General features: G+C 35.0%; 1 protein-coding gene across 11 annotated transcripts in view; it reads right to left on the bottom strand.

Annotated features, from left to right (window-relative positions):
- ROBO1 (roundabout guidance receptor 1) overlaps nucleotides 1-20,142 on the bottom strand; it is a 1,104,762-nt gene that overhangs the window by 63,673 nt on the left and 1,020,947 nt on the right. For all 11 annotated transcript variants that reach the window (XM_049709943.1, XM_049709940.1, XM_049709942.1 and 8 more), the window contains 7 exons: nucleotides 17,942-18,113; nucleotides 10,346-10,551; nucleotides 8,758-8,839; nucleotides 8,430-8,598; nucleotides 8,177-8,343; nucleotides 1,458-1,579; nucleotides 523-754 (listed from right to left, as the gene is read on the bottom strand). In XM_049709943.1, the coding sequence (XP_049565900.1) occupies nucleotides 523-754; nucleotides 1,458-1,579; nucleotides 8,177-8,343; nucleotides 8,430-8,598; nucleotides 8,758-8,839; nucleotides 10,346-10,551; nucleotides 17,942-18,113 (1,150 nt within the window). The remainder of the gene's footprint in view (nucleotides 1-522; nucleotides 755-1,457; nucleotides 1,580-8,176; nucleotides 8,344-8,429; nucleotides 8,599-8,757; nucleotides 8,840-10,345; nucleotides 10,552-17,941; nucleotides 18,114-20,142) is intronic.

Raw genomic sequence — 20,142 nt, 5'->3', positions numbered from 1 at the left:
CTTTTAATCTCTAGTTATAGAGTGTCCAAACATACTGGTTTGTCTAGAGCTGAGGGGTTTCCAGGGACATGAGGCATAAAATGCTAAGTCCAGAAGGTCCCGGGCAAACCAAAACATTACTCACCTTATTTACGGATCATCACTCAAAATAACATTTGATAAATGAATGAAAAATAATTAATGGAAAGACAAGCAAATTGAGGATAATTCCATCTTTAAATGTGAATCTTAGTTCTGAATAATTAAATATATCCAATACGTCATTAAGTAACACAATGTACACATTCGCACATTTTTAGATAGGCCACTACTAAAGCAAGTCGAGTATAATAGAATTTTGGTTTTTAGTAGTTCTAATTAAATAATCCTATTAACAAAATACAATGCTCACTATCAAAACAGTTAATAATTAATGTCACTAATATTATGACTTAATGTCATTCATACTTTTCCATTAAGTTAATAAAAGCCTAACAAAAAAGTATTGCAATGCATAGTAACTGCACATTTCGTTATACTTGCCTTCTTCTAGGGTTTTGGCAAATTTAATTTCACTATCTGCTCCTTGAAATTCATTAAAAAAAGGACGAGCCTTAATTTCATAGTTGACTCCTTTTTTGAGATCAGGGATAACCACGCTATTTTTGGTTGGAGTCCTCACTTCAAAAACTAACCACTCCGATTCACCATGGCTGGCTCCAAACGGGCGATAAAGAATTTTGTATCCTTGAATATACTGAGACTGTTGGTCCACCTGTTAAAATGACAAATAAAAATGCAACCATTCATGTCCTTTTATTGACTTTTTAGAAAATTATGAAAATTAAATGTGACACAATGCCAAAAAATTCTATCTGACTTCATTCCACAGTTTTCTAGTTTACATAAAGTAGAATACTAAAAACAAATCACTATCTTTTGTAATACGTCCGCTTTTGCAGCCTTTATGTACAATATTAGATACTAATTTCTATGCTTCATGCAGAAATGTGAGGCATCATGGCACTTCCACAACAGATATCTAGAGGTAAGTCAGAGTGTCAAGGGGATGAGGAAATAAAATGTATTTTTCCACTTCCTAATTTTAAAAGACTACTTAATATTATTCAGAAATACTTTTCAGTTTAAAAAATTCATATGCTAATGATCCTATCGTTATAGTACTATGAATATATAACTTGTCTCGTCTGAGACTGGTAAAGTTCATTACTGCAGCATAATATAAAATACACACAAGATGAAATTTTTCTCTGTTTAAAGCCGTTTCACAGCTACCATAATAAACAATGCTTACATTATAAAGTTATCATTGGTAGAGAGGTAAGCAACAGATATATATAATTTAACTATCTGTTGCATCTCTCTCTATATACATATATTTTTTCAGGTAATGATCTTCCAAAGTCATCTGCTTATTAAAACTGAGATCAAATATTACGGCAGCAACAACGACTCACTGTCCAGTGCACTTCGACCGAAGAGGAAGAAAGGACGGTGGGGTTGTGGAGATGCAGTACGACATCTCCCAGTTCTCGCTGGACCTGCTTGTGATCCACCCCCTGACTTGTTGGGGTAACATCTGCAACAATCCAAGGAGACTGTGTCAGATCCTAGACAATGCAACTGACTTGAATGAAAGCATGGGGGAAACAATCCTTTCATTCATAGAAAAATCTCAGAAAAGAAGAAGCATTCCAACTGTGAAGGATAATTCCAACCTGTGATACAGAATAAAATAGGAACAACTTAACCTTTTTACTAGAGTCAGGAGGATAGGACATATAGAGAGAGACAACAAGCAGAGGGCATGGAGACAGCAGTAAAGAGCAGGAGGCAAAGATAACAACGGCAAACAGCAGCATTTGAGGGCTCCTCCTATCATGTAATGATCACTTTCTTGCCAAAGATGAGAAGCCTGTGCAATCGCCTCTGAGTTTGTTCCACAACCTTCTGTACTGATCCTAACTATGCCAGAAAGAAAAGAGCCAGGATTTGCAGCACAGCAGATGAGTAATGGAGAGAATGGACACACATAAGTGAAAAGCAAGCACAAAAAGACATCCTCACCGTATAAGATGAACCTGGATAGCTTCCCAAATAAGATATATGATAAGTTAATGGTTATGATGGAGGATACAGGAACCTCCAACACAATAGGATAGCATAGGATAAGATAGAATAAAACAGAATAGAACAGAACAAAACAAATCTGATGAGAAAAGAGTACTTAACATCTATTTAATTGATGGTTTGGTTTAGTTTAGTTATTGTATCACTGTCAGAAAGGTTCAATAAAGAGTTCTAAGTCTCAAGAACACCAACATTTTTGGAAAGGAGACCAAGAACATAGTAAGAATTAAATTGCTACTAGTGTTCATTTATGTTGCGCTTTTTTCCCAACAAGAGAGTGTTTTGTTAAACTTACTAAGAAGTCTGTACTTGATAAAAATTGCTGTTTCTAAAGAGATTTTCTAAGTACAGATGCTTTGCTTTGTTTACAGTAGTAAAAGGGAACACAGGATGAACAAGAGAAGAAAATTAAGATTTTTCTAATATCCGTAATTCTCCTTCTCAAAGTACTGTATCTTGGCACATATATTCTGGATTACTTTCCATCGCACAAGCAACAGAAACAAGAATTTTAGTTTTATGAATGATTAAATACTTTTAAAGAACTGAGGTCGGATAGAACACAAAAACATGAATATGAAAAATGTGGTTGGGGACTTCCCTGGTGGTCCAATGGTTAAGACTCCGCGCTGCCAGTGTTCAAGGAAGGGAACTTGGCTACAGAAAGACTGAACACCTGCTCCAAGGCCACAGCATCCATGAGCAGGCAGTAAAAGCCAGGCCTTTGGACACAAATCATGCATGCTCTTTTCACTACACCAGACCACCTTATTCATGGGATCTAAGTTTCTTGGTTAAGAATGCAAGTCAACTGGAAGTTCATACCTCTTTGCAAACTTCCAGTTGCAAAATAAATGACTCACAGGTATGAAATGCACAGGGTGGGATATGTAGTCAATAACTATGTAATGTCTTTGTATGTTGACATATGGTAACTAGACATGCTGGTGATCACTTTGAAATGTATAGAAATATCGAATGACTATGTTACGTAACAGGAACTAACACAGTGTTGTAGGTCAATTATACTTCAAAAACAAACAAGCAAACAAACAAACTCATAGAAAGAGAGAACAGATCTAAAAAAAAAAAAAAAAAAAAAAGACTCTGAGCTTCCACTGCAGGGGGTAAGGGTTCGATCCCTGGCTGGGAACTAAGATTCCCACATGCCTCATGGCGTGGCCAAACAAAAAAAAAAATGAGGTCAGCTATATGGGAAAAGAATCTAAAAGAGAGTGGACATATGCATATGTGCATATAATATTCACTTTGCTGTACACCTGAAACTAACACAACAGTGTAAGTCAGCTATACTCCAATAAAAATTTTAAAAAATGAGGTTGGTAAGTATGTTTGATGAAGTCCATGGAAGGCAAGCAAATGAAAGACAATACAGAACAAGAGTGCTATTCAGGGGCTTCCCTGGTGGTGCAGTGGTTGAAAGTCCCCCTGCCGATGCAGAGGACGTGGGTTCGTGCCCCGGTCCGGGAAGATCCCACATGCGGCGGAGCGGCTGGGCCCGTGAGCCATGGTCGCTGAGCCTGCGTGTCTGGAGCCTGTGCTCCGCAACGGGAGAGGCCACAACAGTGAGAGGCCCGCGTACCGCAAAAAAAAAAAAAAAAAAAAAAAAAAAAAGAGTGCTATTCAAAACCCTTAGATGTAATAACCTTGATTTATAAACTTATAAATAAGCAAAATGAGAAAACCTGAGATAGTTTTGGCTTCTCATAGTTTATCAGACCTTTGGAAGAGCTTTGGCTCATATCGGTCTTCAGGCTACCTATTTTCACAGACTAGAGCCAGAAAGCACTTGATTGTAACTTTTCCATCTCAGGCAGATTTACTTCTCTACTGGTCTCCATTGCTCCTACAACTTTAGCTACCATCTATCTCTAGGGTAAGAGTGGAGTTCTTGGAATAAGACAGATTTGGCAACTCCCCAACTTAGCAACTCGACAGCCATGTAATATTGGGAAGATTTCTTAACCTCACTATTTTTCAGTTACCTCATCTGTCAAATGGCAATATCAATGGAAGCTACTTCTGAGGAGGGAATTTTTGTGAGAACTGCATTTTTTAAGGCATATAAAGTCCTCTTCTTGAAGGTAGGGATTGGGTCAATTTTTATGAACCCAGAATACCTAGCACAGTTCCATACATATAGAATGTGTTAATAAACATTAGTTGAGTTAAAGTGAATTACTGTATGGAAAACACACACATATCAAACATATTATATTAGCTTCTAAACATGTTCTCTCACATGTAAACTTCCATCCTCAGGGAATCGTCTACCTTTTAGGAAGTGTCTTAGTAATCATTTTAAAAGGTAACTACTATAATTTGCATGGCAATCTCTAATTTCTCTAGTTGAGGTAACATGCCAGCTAATCCCTTCATGAAATCTAGGAAAAATCCCTAGTGTAACCATTTTGGCAATAGAATATTATTTTAGAAAATTCCTCATCAGAAAGAAAAATGGAAAGTAATGTCTAATAATGTAATATTGAGACATGTATTAATCGGTCCCTTTATTGTTCTTGCTTTCCTTCTCCTCCTGAAAGAAATGTATTATAATGTGAAAGGTCTTCCCAACATTCAGAATTAAACTTGGAGGAAATCTCAGATATGATTCTACTCCCATTATTTCCCCAGTATTGGAGCTCCCTATACATAATCTCTGAGGGGGGGGCATTATCCAGGCCCCCCTTCATTATTTACAATAACTGGTCTCTTATTATCTATAGTATATACATATTCTGTACATTCTATGTCTGTGTGCATATTCTTTAAAAGATAGGGCTCAAGAATGCTGTGTGGACAGAACATGGATAAAGAATAGTACTAACAGTGGCAACAACTACCCTCTACCCCCCAGCCCACTCCCACTTGCTAGGTGCTCATGTCATCTTCCTTGCATTATCAAATCTTGTATTTGGGAAAGCACATTTTGATTACACTGGGACAGGGCTCCAACTCCAACTGCGACCTAGGTCTACCTGACTCCTGAACAGGAAACCATGCCCTGGATCTGTGCAACTTAAAGACCCAGTTCATTCATAGAAATGCCCACTTGGGGAAGACTTTTTTTGCAGCCATGCTGCAGAAGTAATTAAAGAAATTATGCCTGCTCCCTCGTGAATCAACTTCCAACAAGTCTTTCCTGAATTCCCTCTACCCTTGGCTCTTCTCCTAACTGCTTACACGTCCTGTACCCTTCAACTGGATTTTCCCAGGTTCTTCCCCAGGCTCCTGCTATGGCCTGACTCAGCTCAGCTTCGGTGTGTCTCAAAAGCAGTCTAAGTACTAGACGATGAAATCTGCCTCAATGTTAACTTCCACTCATTGGCTTGTTTTGGTGCCTGGAGTTAGAATAAGCATATCTTACTCTTAAAGTATTAAGGAAGAAAAAGTCAAGCCCAGTCTAACGTTGTTATTTTGGGGGTTAAATGTGCCAAGTCTTTGGATTTCTTTTCCAATGATGTGGTTTTCAGCCTTTAGTGCAGCCTCACCAACCATCCTGTCTTCCTCTTAAAAGTCTACCTGAAAATGCAGTGCTCAAAATAGGACACATTACTCCCTTCGTGATCTGACCAGTTCAGATTTTGATCTGCGTATAATTCTGCTAAGACTAGATTTGTTTCTTTGACAACTATTCACTCCATTGGCTCAGACAGGTGTGCTAATTGACTTCCAACACTGAAGTCATCCTGACGCACCTGACACACACTCACGTGTACTCTCTTTTTAAGCCGAGTATCCTCAGCCTATTCTTCTACAGCTAATTTTTTAAACCTAAGTTCAAGTACCAGACTTATAAATTTGCTCCATTAATTTTAACCTTGTTAGTGCTGGCCCATCATTCCAGACTGTCGAGATACATTTAATTCTGGTTTTCCCACTCAGCACACTAGCTGTGTTTCTCAAATTTTATGAACTTCCTCTGTTTTTATTCCAGACAGTGAAAGAAATACAAGTCCAATGACAGTCTCATGGCATATAATATAAAAGAAATATGAGCCCTGTATATTCATAAATTGGCTAATTTAATCCTTGTCCAATCTTGTGGAGTAGGGATTTTTAGCCCCATTATATAGATGAGGGAACCGATGCTCAGGGAACAAACATACTAACTTGCTAGTAGGTTGAAGAGCTGAGATGAAAAATTCTTTGATTTCACAATTGTACGACTGTTTCACTATGTTTCCAGTTTTCCAGTTGACATGGGTTTGTTTCCTTTAAGTTGTTCTACTAGCTATCATGTATAAAGGTAAGTTGATTAAATTTTTTAAAAAACTTAAATTAACTCACTGATAAGATGTTGACTACCTCCTCGCTTAAGAGTTGAGGATATATTTTACAAAATCATTTATATGAGTATATGACAGAACTGCAGTTAATGAAAAACTTTTCCTAAGGTCTACTGGGTAGAGGCCACTGTACTGGGGACAAAAGTTTAAGTTCACTTTACAGCTGTCATAGTTTCTGCATTCTTTACAAATGCGTATCTAATATTGAAAACCTCAAACTGCCTTAAGGCAGGCTCCAAGAATATTAAAGCTACTGGTGAAGTGACTCATAATAGCAAATATATGCATTTGGGTGTGTTGATTTCACACAGCAAGAAACAGACATGGGCATGTTCTACAACTCAGTTTGCTCTCTCAGTGAATTCTGAAACAAAAAGTCCTTCCCAAAAGATTGCTTATATACTCACTGGAGAAGACAAAACATGCAACATGGCTGGCAGACCCTCTCCCAAACCAGGAAAAAGTAATTTAAATCTTTCAATACTTTTGTGTGCAATTTGTTTCTGTCACTGTAACTAAGTTTCCATTTTTGCTTTGGAAATATATGAATTAAGATAGAGACATTATGATTCCTCTGTATGTTGAGAAAAGAATTTTATATTTCTAATTCCTACCATCTAGAATTACCTTTCTTTATTAATCTTATATTAATAAAGTATATTTTAATTGTGATGACAATATGTTTAAAAAAAGGTAAAGGTTGATTCAAATTCATCTTTTTTTAATATATAAATTTTACTACTATTAAAACATTAAAATAACAGGAGGAGCAAGAGGGTGGGTAGGAGATAATAATCTGTTGAAAGCTAAAAATAATTCCTGGCCTTCCCTGGTGGCGCAGTGGTTGAGAGTCCACCTGCCGATGCAGGGGACACAGGTTCGTGCCCCAGTCCGGGAAGATCTCACATGCCGTGGAGCGGCTGGGCCCGTGAGCCATGGCCGCTGAGCCTGCGTGTCCGGAGCCTGTGCTCCGCAACGGGAGAGGCCACGACAGTGAGAGGCCCGCGTACCACACACACACACACACACACACACACACACACACACACACACACACAAATAATAATAATAATAATAATTCCTATTCATGAAAGACAATAAAAAGCAGTGTATCCAGAATGTGGTCCAAGTGAAAAAATTTCCAATTTCAAATCTTTTTAGAAGCAGCTTCAACATGTTCATTTTTCCTTTTATCTGTTTCTTTAACCCAGCTTTGACGAAAATATACATGATTTCCATTTAAAAGTTTAATATATCATGGTTCACATGGTTGGCAATGAAAGATAGGCGAAACAACATACAGACCTAAATTATTTTTGCAATGGTTGCAATGTTCAAAACTCATCCAGGAGGTCATGAGTATTAATCTCAACATACATAAAATTTACTCAATTTTAAAAACAATTATGTGATTAAAATTTTACACCCACATATAGTCATATTTAAAAATCAAAAAATTGAAAATAATACAAAAATATTCACATAATATTTTTGCTCATTGGATTTGTGATTTATAAAATGAGAAACATTTCTCTGTTATTCATCTTGTCTTAGAGTGCTTAGTCCAGAAAATAAGAAAGTATGCAGACACTGTGTATTAAAAATTAATTGAGCAACTTGGATAATAGATCTATGTTAAATATACAATCCTAGCATGTAGTACAAATGAGTTACTTGTAAAATTATAACATCTAAAGATAAGTAGATGTCTCAAGGCTGAGTAAATCAATATTTACCTTGTGTTTTCACTGGGTCTGATATCTGGCTTGGATCACTAATTCCATATGCATTTGCTGCCCTCACAAGGAAAAGGTAAATTGCATTAGGTTTGAGTCCTTTAATGGCAAATGTTTCTGTTTTCACATTCTCTGCTACGGTCTGCCAGCTGCTGCCAGATGCATGGCTAAGGATAGATACACAAGTTAGAACATGCATATTTAATGGTAAATCAAAAGAGAGAACAACTAGGAAACATCGTCTTCACTCTACCTGAAGGCTTCTATAATATAAGATGTTGGAGTAGCACCTGAATTCAAATTTGGTTGCCATGACAACGTTACTGTATTTCGGCTGACATCTGTAACTTCAGGTTTTGAGGGGGCACTAGGGATTAAATTTGGGTCGGTGGGTCTTGGAGGCTGAACTGGAACTCCAAATTCTAACAAAGAAGAAAAAGATGAAAGATGTTTACGCAGATAAGCACATAAATGTAGATATCATACCCATCCACCTACTCAAGCATCAAGACATGCTCTTCATCTTTTTACCAGTGAGTAAACAAAAGCTTTATTTTAAGGTAAAATACTATTGAATTTACCTTGGACTTCAATGTAAGCACTCCATGTTGCTTCACCGCTGGGGGTTGATGCAATGCAGGTGTACCGACCAGTGTCACCCAGCTGAGAAGACAGATGCAAAATAAATATTTGGAACAATCAAGAGCTCACTGGGCTGAAAAAGCAATTATAGTTTTGTATATGGTCCATGAATATGGATAACTTGCATTAAAAAGCACTAACCAGAAACTGCCTCTTAATTTGTTTTTATTGAATGTGAAGTAAAATATTGCATGAAGACAGAAGACAAAAATGTTATTCTAACTGTATAATAAAAATATAATATTTAAGTGCATTAACATCACCATTTTCTGTGTCGCGCAGTAAACAATGAGCTATATAACTTTAATTTCAAAGGGTTAATCTTTATTACTAATTTATAGCTTTACATTTAATAAGTCACGTAATAGGGCTAATAAAATTTAGCCAGTGACTATTACTTGCTATTTCATATATTATGTGAGTTACACCCATATGGATATCAGAGATAAACAAATATTTATAGAAAATGGATAGACACAAAATGATTTCTTCTTAAAGCATTCACTCTTTTTTCTCATTTTATTTTTTTAACCTGTAACTTAAGGCAGTTTCGTAAGTATAAAGTCAAACTCCAGCTGGAATGATGCTCTCTCTTCCTTTGAAAGACTGACTGCCAGAAAACAAACACAGGTCACATGTTCAATGTTAAAATCATCAGTACCATAATGAACCCATATACCTCTGCCTAAGGTAATAATTCTATCATCAAATAATGTTAGATAAAACAAAAATGCTGTCATCTTGCTCTGGCAATTGTAATAACAAAGTCACAACCATTGTCACATAAAAGTACAACATATTAACTTTCGTGGCACATAAAATGAACTGCTATGTTGATCCAAAACTCCAAAGAAGCCGCCCACAATAGGCAATAAAGCAATCGAAATTTATGTTTATTGCTGTCAAGGCTATTCTTTCATATGCCTCATGAGCTTGTCTGATCTTGATCTAAAATGAAAACAAAAATCAAAGCAAAAGAACACAGTCCTGAAAGAACAGGTATGGGATGTGATGCCCTGGGAAGGTAAATCCCTAAATTGTTCCCACAAACCTGTGGGCTTTCATCATTTAATATTCTGATTTGAAATGTACATTCAATGTGTACATTGCTTTATTGTTTGCATGCAGAGTATTCTGTAATTGCAAAATTCTGAACCAAATATTCACAATAAAAGAACTCTTCAAGTACACGGCACATAATATGATACTGGAAGATATCTTTGAAAAATGCTATATGGAATGAATGCATCACATCACCATTTGGAAGGTATTTTTATCTCCCATAAATCCTCATCCTTTTCTCCTCCATATAAAACCTTAAACTACTTGCCATGGGCTAAATTATGAGTCAAATCATCTTTAATATACACAGTGAAATGTCTGAAAGAATAATGCATCAAATTAAAAATATATTAATACTGTTATTAACATTTCATTGATTCTAAAATTTGAGACTTCAACACTAGTTGCTGGAGGCAAAACCAAAGTGGAACAAAATGGGAAACCCAGGGTGTCATTTCAAGTTACCTTAGCATATCGGATCTGTAGTACTCCGGTCTCCAGCTGTTTGATTCGAGAATCTTGGGTTGAAACAAGGACTCCATCCTTTCTCCACAGAATTGTGGGCACTGGACTGCCTGTGGCCACACAGCTGAGCACTAAAGTACCATCCACTGCTACAGACTGATTCACAGGACCCTGTCGAATGACTGGGGGAGGTCGGTCTGCGATCACTGCCAGAACAAACAACAGGAAATAGATTTCTGCAACTGGAAGCAATTTTCTAATCATCCGAACAACAGCAGTTGCTCTAGGCTTTGAAACAAACTAATTAAACAAGTAATTAAAGTAGGAGACATGCATTATTCAGAATGCATTTCTATGATGCACTGATTCAGAATATTAAAATGTACTCCTTTCAAATGACCAACCACTGACTAGGCTTGCTGCATTGTCAAGGGACCTACTTAACTTAAGAGTTCAGAGACTAAATAAGGATTGTGGATGGTGAAGGAAATGTATAGTGGAGAGAAATGGAATACTGTGCTTTTTAAACTTTAAAATACGTAAAACACAAAACAACAAAAAACCCATCTACCCCAAGGAAACGTATAAGACAGATTTTCATAAATGACCCCAAACCAACTTGATAATCTTTCTGAGTCCAACAGAAAGAATGATGGTATCATACCAGCATGCTTGGCAATTTTAGATTCAAAAATGTGCTTTGGACTTTGATAACTGATCAATCAATATGACTGAGCTCTTTTTATCTTGGAATTTTTTCTATTAAAAGAGTACATAGTGAATTCAGAGAAACTGGAAAACTGTCTAAAAATATTCTTGGTAAGCTAATCCAAAAATATAATTGAAGTGGATATCCTAACCCAGGATATAACACACTTCCATATCAGAATTATAGGAATGGGAAGGCACTTTCGCTAAATCTATCACCTTAACAGTTTTAATGTCCCATGGAAGGAAACAATGGAAGGCATTTTTATAACATATAAATAAAATTACTCTTATTATATGAAAAAATCTAAAACCTAAAAACTCTATCTGAGATAATAAAGTCATAATTCTAGGAAAAAATCCAAAACAACTGTAGTGGAACTAGTATAAATCCTGCATTAGAGAGATGTTCTGATCTCCTGACATAGGCAATTTAGGTGAAATTCCATAGATAGTTTTTTAAATGAATAAACATTAAAAATAAAGTTCATTTTTCATTATTAAACTTTAAAATTCTGAATATTAGTTTAAAATATTTTAAGTCACAAATATTCAAAAGACAACTCTAAGAAATTGCCTGATTAAACAAAACTGGTTGCCAGAGTGACTAAATTTTGGATGCAACCATTTGCAAAGCTGGATGTGTCATGTTCAAAGTTTTATGCGCCAAAGATTTCTCACAAGCTGGAGTCACACTTCAATTTGTTCCTCATTTATCATGCAATAATTATTAGTTTTGGGCATTCAATCTAAGAAAAACAAGAAAGCAAGAAAGTGAAATCAGCAACTGTGCATTTTCACTCCACCCTTCCAATTCTCTTCCATCTTTGGTTGCTGGTGTGAAATCTGTTAATACCGTGGAGGTATATTAGAAGGCTGGAGTTTGAAACTTGGCAGGAGTGTTTCAGATACTCCATGGATGAAACATGTGAGCCAATAATTCCTTTGCTTAGAATCGTTTAATCTTTTCTACATTATCTGTTGATTTTGGCTCAAATCAAATTAGAGGCCCCTCCTGGTAAGTATGAAAAAATAATGATAAGTGTTTTAGTGCTCTGGGGTTTTTACAAGACTCTACCACCTGTGTTCCCTTGATTATAAGAATGAACGAATATTTATTTCCAGGTATTAATTGAATTAGTAACAGAGTGTTTCTTTATAACTGATTATAATAAAGTCCAGTAACAGAGTGGTTTACATTTCGTAGTCTTGTTATATTTAGAAACAATCCAATATCCGGGGATTTATTCAACTTTCTATATCTTTACAGTTCTTTGATATTTGCATCATATTTAGCGTCATCCTCACTTCCTTATCCTATCCTAACCCAGTTTAATGATGTTGTTTCTCTGTTGTTGATTTCTTCCTGGTTTACACTAGGTACTTTACAAAAATAAAGCAAGAAAAGAGAAGCAGCGTTGATTATCAGGCTACACCATCTGTCATGTGTCTTTAGGCAAGTTCCTTAAATTATCTAAGTCTCGGTTTTTTTACCTGTAACATGAAGATAATAATACTTGCTCTAACCAGCTCAGGAGATTGCTATGAAGATATAAATGGAATAACAAATATTCCATGTACTTTGCTAATTGCAAAAAGCTAGACAATTATATGAATTGTGATATCACGATCCTTTTCTATAAAATAGTAATATGTAAATCAGAGGTAAAAAAGTTCATTAAAGCAATTTTATGTTTTTAGGTAAAGACAATGAAACATTTTGGTGTTGTCACAGATTAGAATAAAATACTGATGAAATGTTCAAAGTTACACAAATAGAAATGTGTAGTACATTTAGCAGTCAACACTAAGTTTAGGATTTATGAGAAAAACTTCAAATAGAGTCTAATATCTCACATTTGGATTATTAAAATGAATTATCAGGTAATAAAATAGGATGTGTAAGACACAGAAATATGATTTAAAGAAAGTAAGTGCATGGACTTTGTAATCAGAAGGACGTAGCACTGTAAAAAGAAAATGTTCCGTATTTGTGCTCTCCAGTACAGAAGCCAAGAGCTTCAAATGCTACTGAGCACCTGAGTGTGGCTGGTGTGACTGAGGAACTGGATGTGTAGCTTTACTTAATTTTAAGTAATTTTGATTCAAATTTAAATAGCCTCATGTGGCAAGTGCCTACCATACTGGACAGTGCAAACTTTTGTTTTTGTTTTTCTGTTTTATTTTTAACATCTTTCTTGGAGTATAATTGCTTCACAATGGTGTTAGTTTCTGCTGAATAACAAAGTGAATCAGCTATATGCATACATATATCCCTATATCTCCTCCCTCCTGCGTCTCCCTCCCACCCTCCCTATCCCACCCCTCTAGGTGGACACAAAGCACCGAGCTGATGTCCCTGTGCCATGCGGCTGCTTCCCACCAGCTATCCATTTTACATTTGGTAGTGTCAAACTTTTGTTTTAAATCTCAGTTCTGCTAGTTAGTATCTGAAGGATCTGGATATATCTTTTCACCATTCTCTGCCTCAGTTTCCTCATCTGTAAAATAAGAAGTCAGATTTGAAATTATTGAACTGTTTAAAGTTCTTAGCATAATGCCTGGCACAAAGGAGGCATTGAATAACTTTACAAAAGCCAGGACATGGAAACAACCTAGGTGTCCAACGACAGATGAATGGATAAAGAAGATGTGGTACATATGTACAATAAGAATATTACTCAGCCATAAAAAGGAACGAAATTGGGTCATTTGTAGATATGTGGATGGACCTACAGTCTGTCATACAGAGTGAAGTAAGCTAGAAAGAGAAAAACAAATATCATATATCAACGCATATATGTGGGATCTAGAAGAATGGTACAGATGAACCTATTTGCAGGGCAGGAATAGAGATGTAGATGTAGAGAACGGACATGTGGACACAGCGGGGGAAGGGGAGGGTGGGACAAATTGGGAGATTAGGATTGACATGTGTACACTACCATGCTTAAAACACATAGCTAGTGGGAACATGCTATAAAGCACAGGACGCTCAGCTTGGTGCTCTGTGATGACCTAGATGGGCAGGATGGGAGGGGTGGGAGGGAGGTCCAAGAGGGAGCGGGTATAGGTATACATATAGCTGATTCACTGCATTGTACAGCAGAAACTAACACAACATTGTAAAGCAATTATACTCCAATAAAAAAATTTCTTATTATAAATATCAGTATAGTGGTGATGGTGGTGGTAGTGGTACAGATATGAGGAGTGTAACAGATGATATAACCCTATTAGAGCAGGGTTTATAAAAGTTTACCTAGTTTTCCACATGTTCAACGAAAGATTTAAAGACCCTAAGAAATGAGAGTATTTCATCAGAAGTAATATTTTTTGTCACCTCAAGAATAATAATCATAAAATCTATGTTAATACATATAAAAATATTCATAAAATAATTTTAAGTGAAAAAGAATACAGAATAACACACACACTGACTGGTTTAAATATGTAAAATTCACATCTAAAAACCAGCAAACATCAGAGTCAAATATCACAATTGCCATCAGTTTGTAAACATATCTCAACACCCATGAGTTAGGCTGTAAACTGTTACCTCATTTCAGCAATTAGGGAGCTGAAACATTGAAAGTTCACGTGACTCGTCCAAATCAAAGAGTTAGTCATTGGCAAATAGCTAGTAATTAGAAAGTTAATGCTCTTTCCACTGTATATCAATCACTTTTGAGAGATTAATGCAAGTGATTTTAGATTTTATACGTCATTTAATCATCACTAACTACTTCTTCTTACTTTCTAGTAATTAAGAGAAGAAACATTTTCAATTAAATAGGTTATATGAATTTCAATGTTCCTGGGTCAAACAGGATTTGAGGTAGGCCTCAGCTACAGAAAAACAACATTTCAAAGACAACTGCTATTCTACCATATTCTGTGTCTCATGTTTTATTCTGCCTTTGCCTTTATTCTGTTTGCAAACAGTAAAGAAAGAAAGTCAAGAAACTAAAGTCAAATAGTTTCCAGAAAATACTCTGCCTATTACCTCTCTTCGACTTGATTTGGTAATATGTAAATACTGATATTATCAGCACTCACAGTAAGTACAGTTTACCTATGAAGAATGAGTCCATAGTTGTAAGTTGTTTGCACAATATTGATGGACTCCAAAATAAAGAAAACAAAACTAAAAATACAGTATCAAACACAAAATCACCTTAAATCTCCCCAGAGACTGTAAAATGAAACTTTTAGAAGTGAATTGGCTATCAGGGATGAACCCCAAATCCACAAATTTAGGAGTTTTGTTTTCATTTTAGTTTAGCAAAAGTTGACATGCTTGATCTATGCTCACAAATATAACCATTCACGATAAGGCCATGTCAAAAGGCACCTAGAAAGTTTTGCTTTCAATTATGAGAATAATAAGAGATATTTGAAAATATTTTATTATAGTTTTCTTTGGCCTTTTTTAATGTATATCCTTACACACAAGTTGCTTTATAAAGTTGCAATCATAAACATATGTGCAAATCTATGTTCTACTTTTCCTATATATTGATTATATTAATCATTATATTCATTACATGGTCTTCACAATCATCACTTAATAGCTCTAATGTATGTAAGAAACTGTAAAAACATTTTAGGTCATTCTAACGTATTAGGGCAGTAGATATATAATATATATCATAGATAGTGTTAAGAGTGTAGACTTTTGAGTGAGACAATCTTAATTTTGAATTCTGACTTAACCAACAGCTAGCTCTTCATTCCTTCCTTCTTTGTTTCATTCACTTATTCAAAAAATATCCATTGAGAGTCTACCATGTGTCAGACCTTGGTGGATACTGGGTATATATTTAACTTGATTGGACAGATAAATTCCCTAAATTGGAAGGCTCAGATTGTTAAGATGTTAATTCTCCTTAAATTGTTCAATAATTTAAGTGGAATCAAAATTAAAATTCTGATTTTTTTGTTTGTTTAGGATGTTAAAATGTGTGTGTGTGTGTGTGTGTGTATTATGTGTATGGAAATGGAAAAGTTGATTTTAAAATTTATTAAAAAAATGTAGAGGACCTCTAACAGCCAACCCAAAACAAGAAAAACAAAGTTGGAGACTTACACTACCAGTGTGTAAGACTTACTATAAAGCTATAATAATTAAGACCATACATACTTGCATAAAGAGATTAATGGAATATAATAGAGAGAACAGAAGTAGGCCACTACATGTATGCTCATTTGAATTATGATTAAGATGCCACTGCAATTCAGTGGGGAAAGGGCTGTCTTTTCAATAAGTGATGCTGAAACAATTAGTATCCATATAAGGGAAGAAAAGGAATTTTGACCCTTATTTTACACTATACACAAAAATTAATTCAAGACAGATTAAAAACTTAAATCTCAAAAGTACAGACAATAAAGATTCCAGAAAAAACACAGGAGAATATCCTCACAGTCTCAAGGTAGATTAGGGAACTAAAAGCACCACGTATAAAAAAAAAAATAATACATTGGTCCTCATTAAAATTAGTTACTTAAGCCTTAAAATCATCATTAAGAGGGCTTCCCTGGTGGTGCAGTGGTTGAGAGTCCGCCTGCTGATGCAGGGGACACGGGTTCATGCCCTGGTCCGGGAAGATCCCACATGCTGCGGAGCGGCTAGGCCCGTGAGCCATGGCCGCTGAGCCTGCGCGTCTGGAGCCTGTGCTCCGCAACGGGAGAGGCCACAGCAGTGAGAGGCCCGCGTACCGCAAAAAAAAAAACACACACACAAAAAAATCATTAATAGAATGACTGGGAAGAAATATTTATAATACATATATCGGACAAAGACTTGTATCTGGAATACATGGGAAAATGAAAAAAAAAGAAAACGAGAGAGAGAAATGAGTATATGCATCCACCAAAAGGCAAACAAGATAACTGAGTGCACATGCCCACCCACAGACTTATACAGAAATATTTAGCTTTATTAATAAAAACCCTAAACTGAAAACAACCCATCAATACAGGGTCCAAAAATAAATTGTGAGCTATTTATACAATGGAATACTATACAGCAACAAAAAGAATGTATATATGTTTATTTTATGTATATATGTATATATACATATGTGTATACAGGTACTGTGCATTTTTTGAAAGTTCATTTTAAGCCACTTTGCTTTTATGAAAGACCTACATTAGTACATGTGCCCACTAATCAAAATAAATCTGAACTGGATTTTCATTTTTATGAAAAGAGGAAATTGCTTCTTCACTTGATGCCATTTCTTTGGCTTACAAAAGGTTTCATAGGAATGCTCTACTTTTGGAGAGCAGGGAAACCTGTTATATACACATATGTATATATATTTAATATATTTACATGCTTACTTATAGTTTCTTTTCTTCTTACTACTCTCCATCTTATGGTTTGGAGATTTTCTCCATTATTGCATTTTTATAATATATTTGGCATTAATTAATCATGCTTAGAAGAGTTGATAAATAGAACAAAACCACATTACTAAGAAAAACTTACTCATCATGAATTGTGAGTTGGATTTGTCAACAATTCACCTTATCTCCTTAGTAGGGAGGAAAGAAAAAGGATGATATTTTACACTAAGAGATTTTAAAATAACTTCGCATTTTCCAAAACATGGACACAGTCCTACGTACAATTACTCAGTGTAAACTTTCCTTGTATAATTGCTAGGCTTTTATGAATGTAATTTGATGCTAGAAGTTTATAGTATAGCCAAGTTAAAATAAGAATGATTTTACATTTAATCACTGTATCTTCATCCTTTTCACATTACACCAAAATTGCTGTAAGAAAGGATACAAAGTTGAAAATAAATGCATTTACTGGCACTCTCTTTAGACCCTAAGCCAAACTTGGACATTTTGAAATAAAATGCTCTACTTTACCATCGGTAACTTCCAAATATGCTTTTGTGATGATACTTCCGGCAACATTTAAAGTCTGGCAGATATAATAACCAACATCAGATCGCTGGACATTAGTAATAGTGAGGTCACCAGTCTGGGAGACTGAAAAACGGCTGGATGACTGTGGTGGTTGATATGAGAAAAGCAGATTCTAGAACCCAGAATTTGGGAGGAAAGAATAACAATAGGTTAGTTGCTAGTTTCCAACATGTTGGCATACATACATACATATATTTACAAATAGATGTATAAACATTTACACACACACAAACACACATACTTGTATATGCAAATAAGCTAAATATCCTCTAACATACACAGATATAGACGTGCACACACATAAACATATAAATGCACAAGGTTTAATGATCTAGCCTTAAATAGGGTTATTTGAAAATTTAAATGAATTCTTAGTATGGATATATGCCTTTATAATTTCAGTTTCAAACAATACTAGATATAAAAGGATGTTAGATACCATTAGAATTAAAAGTTTTACATATTTAACCAAAACAAAGTCAAAAGCTTTGTTTCACATAGATGTGCCTATTAGGATTCTAAACTCTAAATCTTTTCATGTATAAAAACAACATTAAAATTTAAACACATTCTGACAAATTAAGTTTAAGAATATCATTTAGGCACCATTATAACTATGCCTGTTACCTGTCCATTATAAAAGTTCACTAATCTATCAAATTGTTAACAGTTTCTTGTTTTTCTGGTTAAATGGTGGGCACATCTATTATAAATTTTTAATCAAATACTGAATTTAAGAATTCATAATGGAGTTTTATTTTTGCAGAAAGTTATCTTAAAAACAAACTCAAGACAAAATGTGATGTTATTCTGTGGTACAAATTTCTCTCTATGAATCAAAATATCATGCTCATTGGAGAGAGTGTATATTTCATGTAAAAAACATATCATGTCATTGTTTTTCATGAAATAAAGAATATCAACATTTCTTCTAATCAAATAAATTTGCTACTTTTTAAAAGTTTAGGTGCCTTTTAATATTTGTCATTTACAAAGGCTTAACTACTATTGCATGGAAATGTGTCCAATGACAAAATTTTAGGTAACAGTGAGTTATATCATTAAATCAAACCAAACCAAATCAAAATTATTTCAAAGTTTGATACAGATTTTAGGTGACAATGAATAATTTATTTAAATAACTAAATGAATCATTTAAATATTACTCTACTAAGAAGAACTGCTAGTGGATTTACTATTATCGCTACTTGATATTCTTATATAATACACTTTCAATTTTTCCTGTTCTACTAAAATATTTTGTTTTTTCTTGTCTTTAATTTGCTGTCAGCAAATTTAGTCCTTTGAGGCCAAATGAAACGTATTAGAACCAACTGAGGTATTAGAACTTAAATGACAGCCTCTGTACAATAGTCAAGTTGATATTTGCCTACCAAAGTGAAAATTATAGTGAACTTGATGGCATTGCATACAAATGATTAGTGAGTGCAGTCAGTACACTATCTGTGTGTTATTTGTATGAACATAGTAGAAGCAAGATCATAAAGCAACACACCCAAGGTTGATTTAAGCAAAAACTAAAAGAGGTTAGGAATAACTGTATCAAAAATGAATGAGAATAATTTTTTACAAGTATCAGAAAACAAGTAAAGGGAAATGTGTCCATTTACTGAAGAACTGAAGTCACTAAGAGATAAGAAAAAATTTGTGTTTTGGCCATCATCAAAAAATCTACAAACAATAAATGCTGGAGAGGGTGTGGAGAAAAGGGAACCCTCTTGCACTGCTGGTGAGAATGTAAATTGATACAGCCACTATGGAGAACAGTATGGAGGTTCCTTAAAAAACTAAAAATAGAACTACCATATGACCCAGCAATCCCACTACTGGGCATATACCCTGAGAAAACCATAATTCAAAAAGAGTCATGTACCACAATGTTCACTGCAGCTCTATTAACAATAGTCAGGACATGGTAGCAACCTAAGTGTCCATCAACAGATGAATGGATAAAGATGTGGCACGTATATACAATGGAATATTACTCAGCCATAAAAAGAAAAGAAATTGAGTTATTTGTAGTGAGGTGGATGGACCTAGAGACTGTCATACAGAGTGAAGTAAGTCAAAAAGAGAAAAATAAATATTGTATGCTAACACATATATATGGAATCTAAAAA

Source organism: Orcinus orca, chromosome 5 (genome assembly GCF_937001465.1).
Source record: "Orcinus orca chromosome 5, mOrcOrc1.1, whole genome shotgun sequence".
NCBI lineage: Eukaryota > Metazoa > Chordata > Mammalia > Artiodactyla > Delphinidae > Orcinus > Orcinus orca.
Note: the sequence above shows the minus strand (reverse complement) of the source record. Positions and strands in the feature narration are given on the sequence as shown.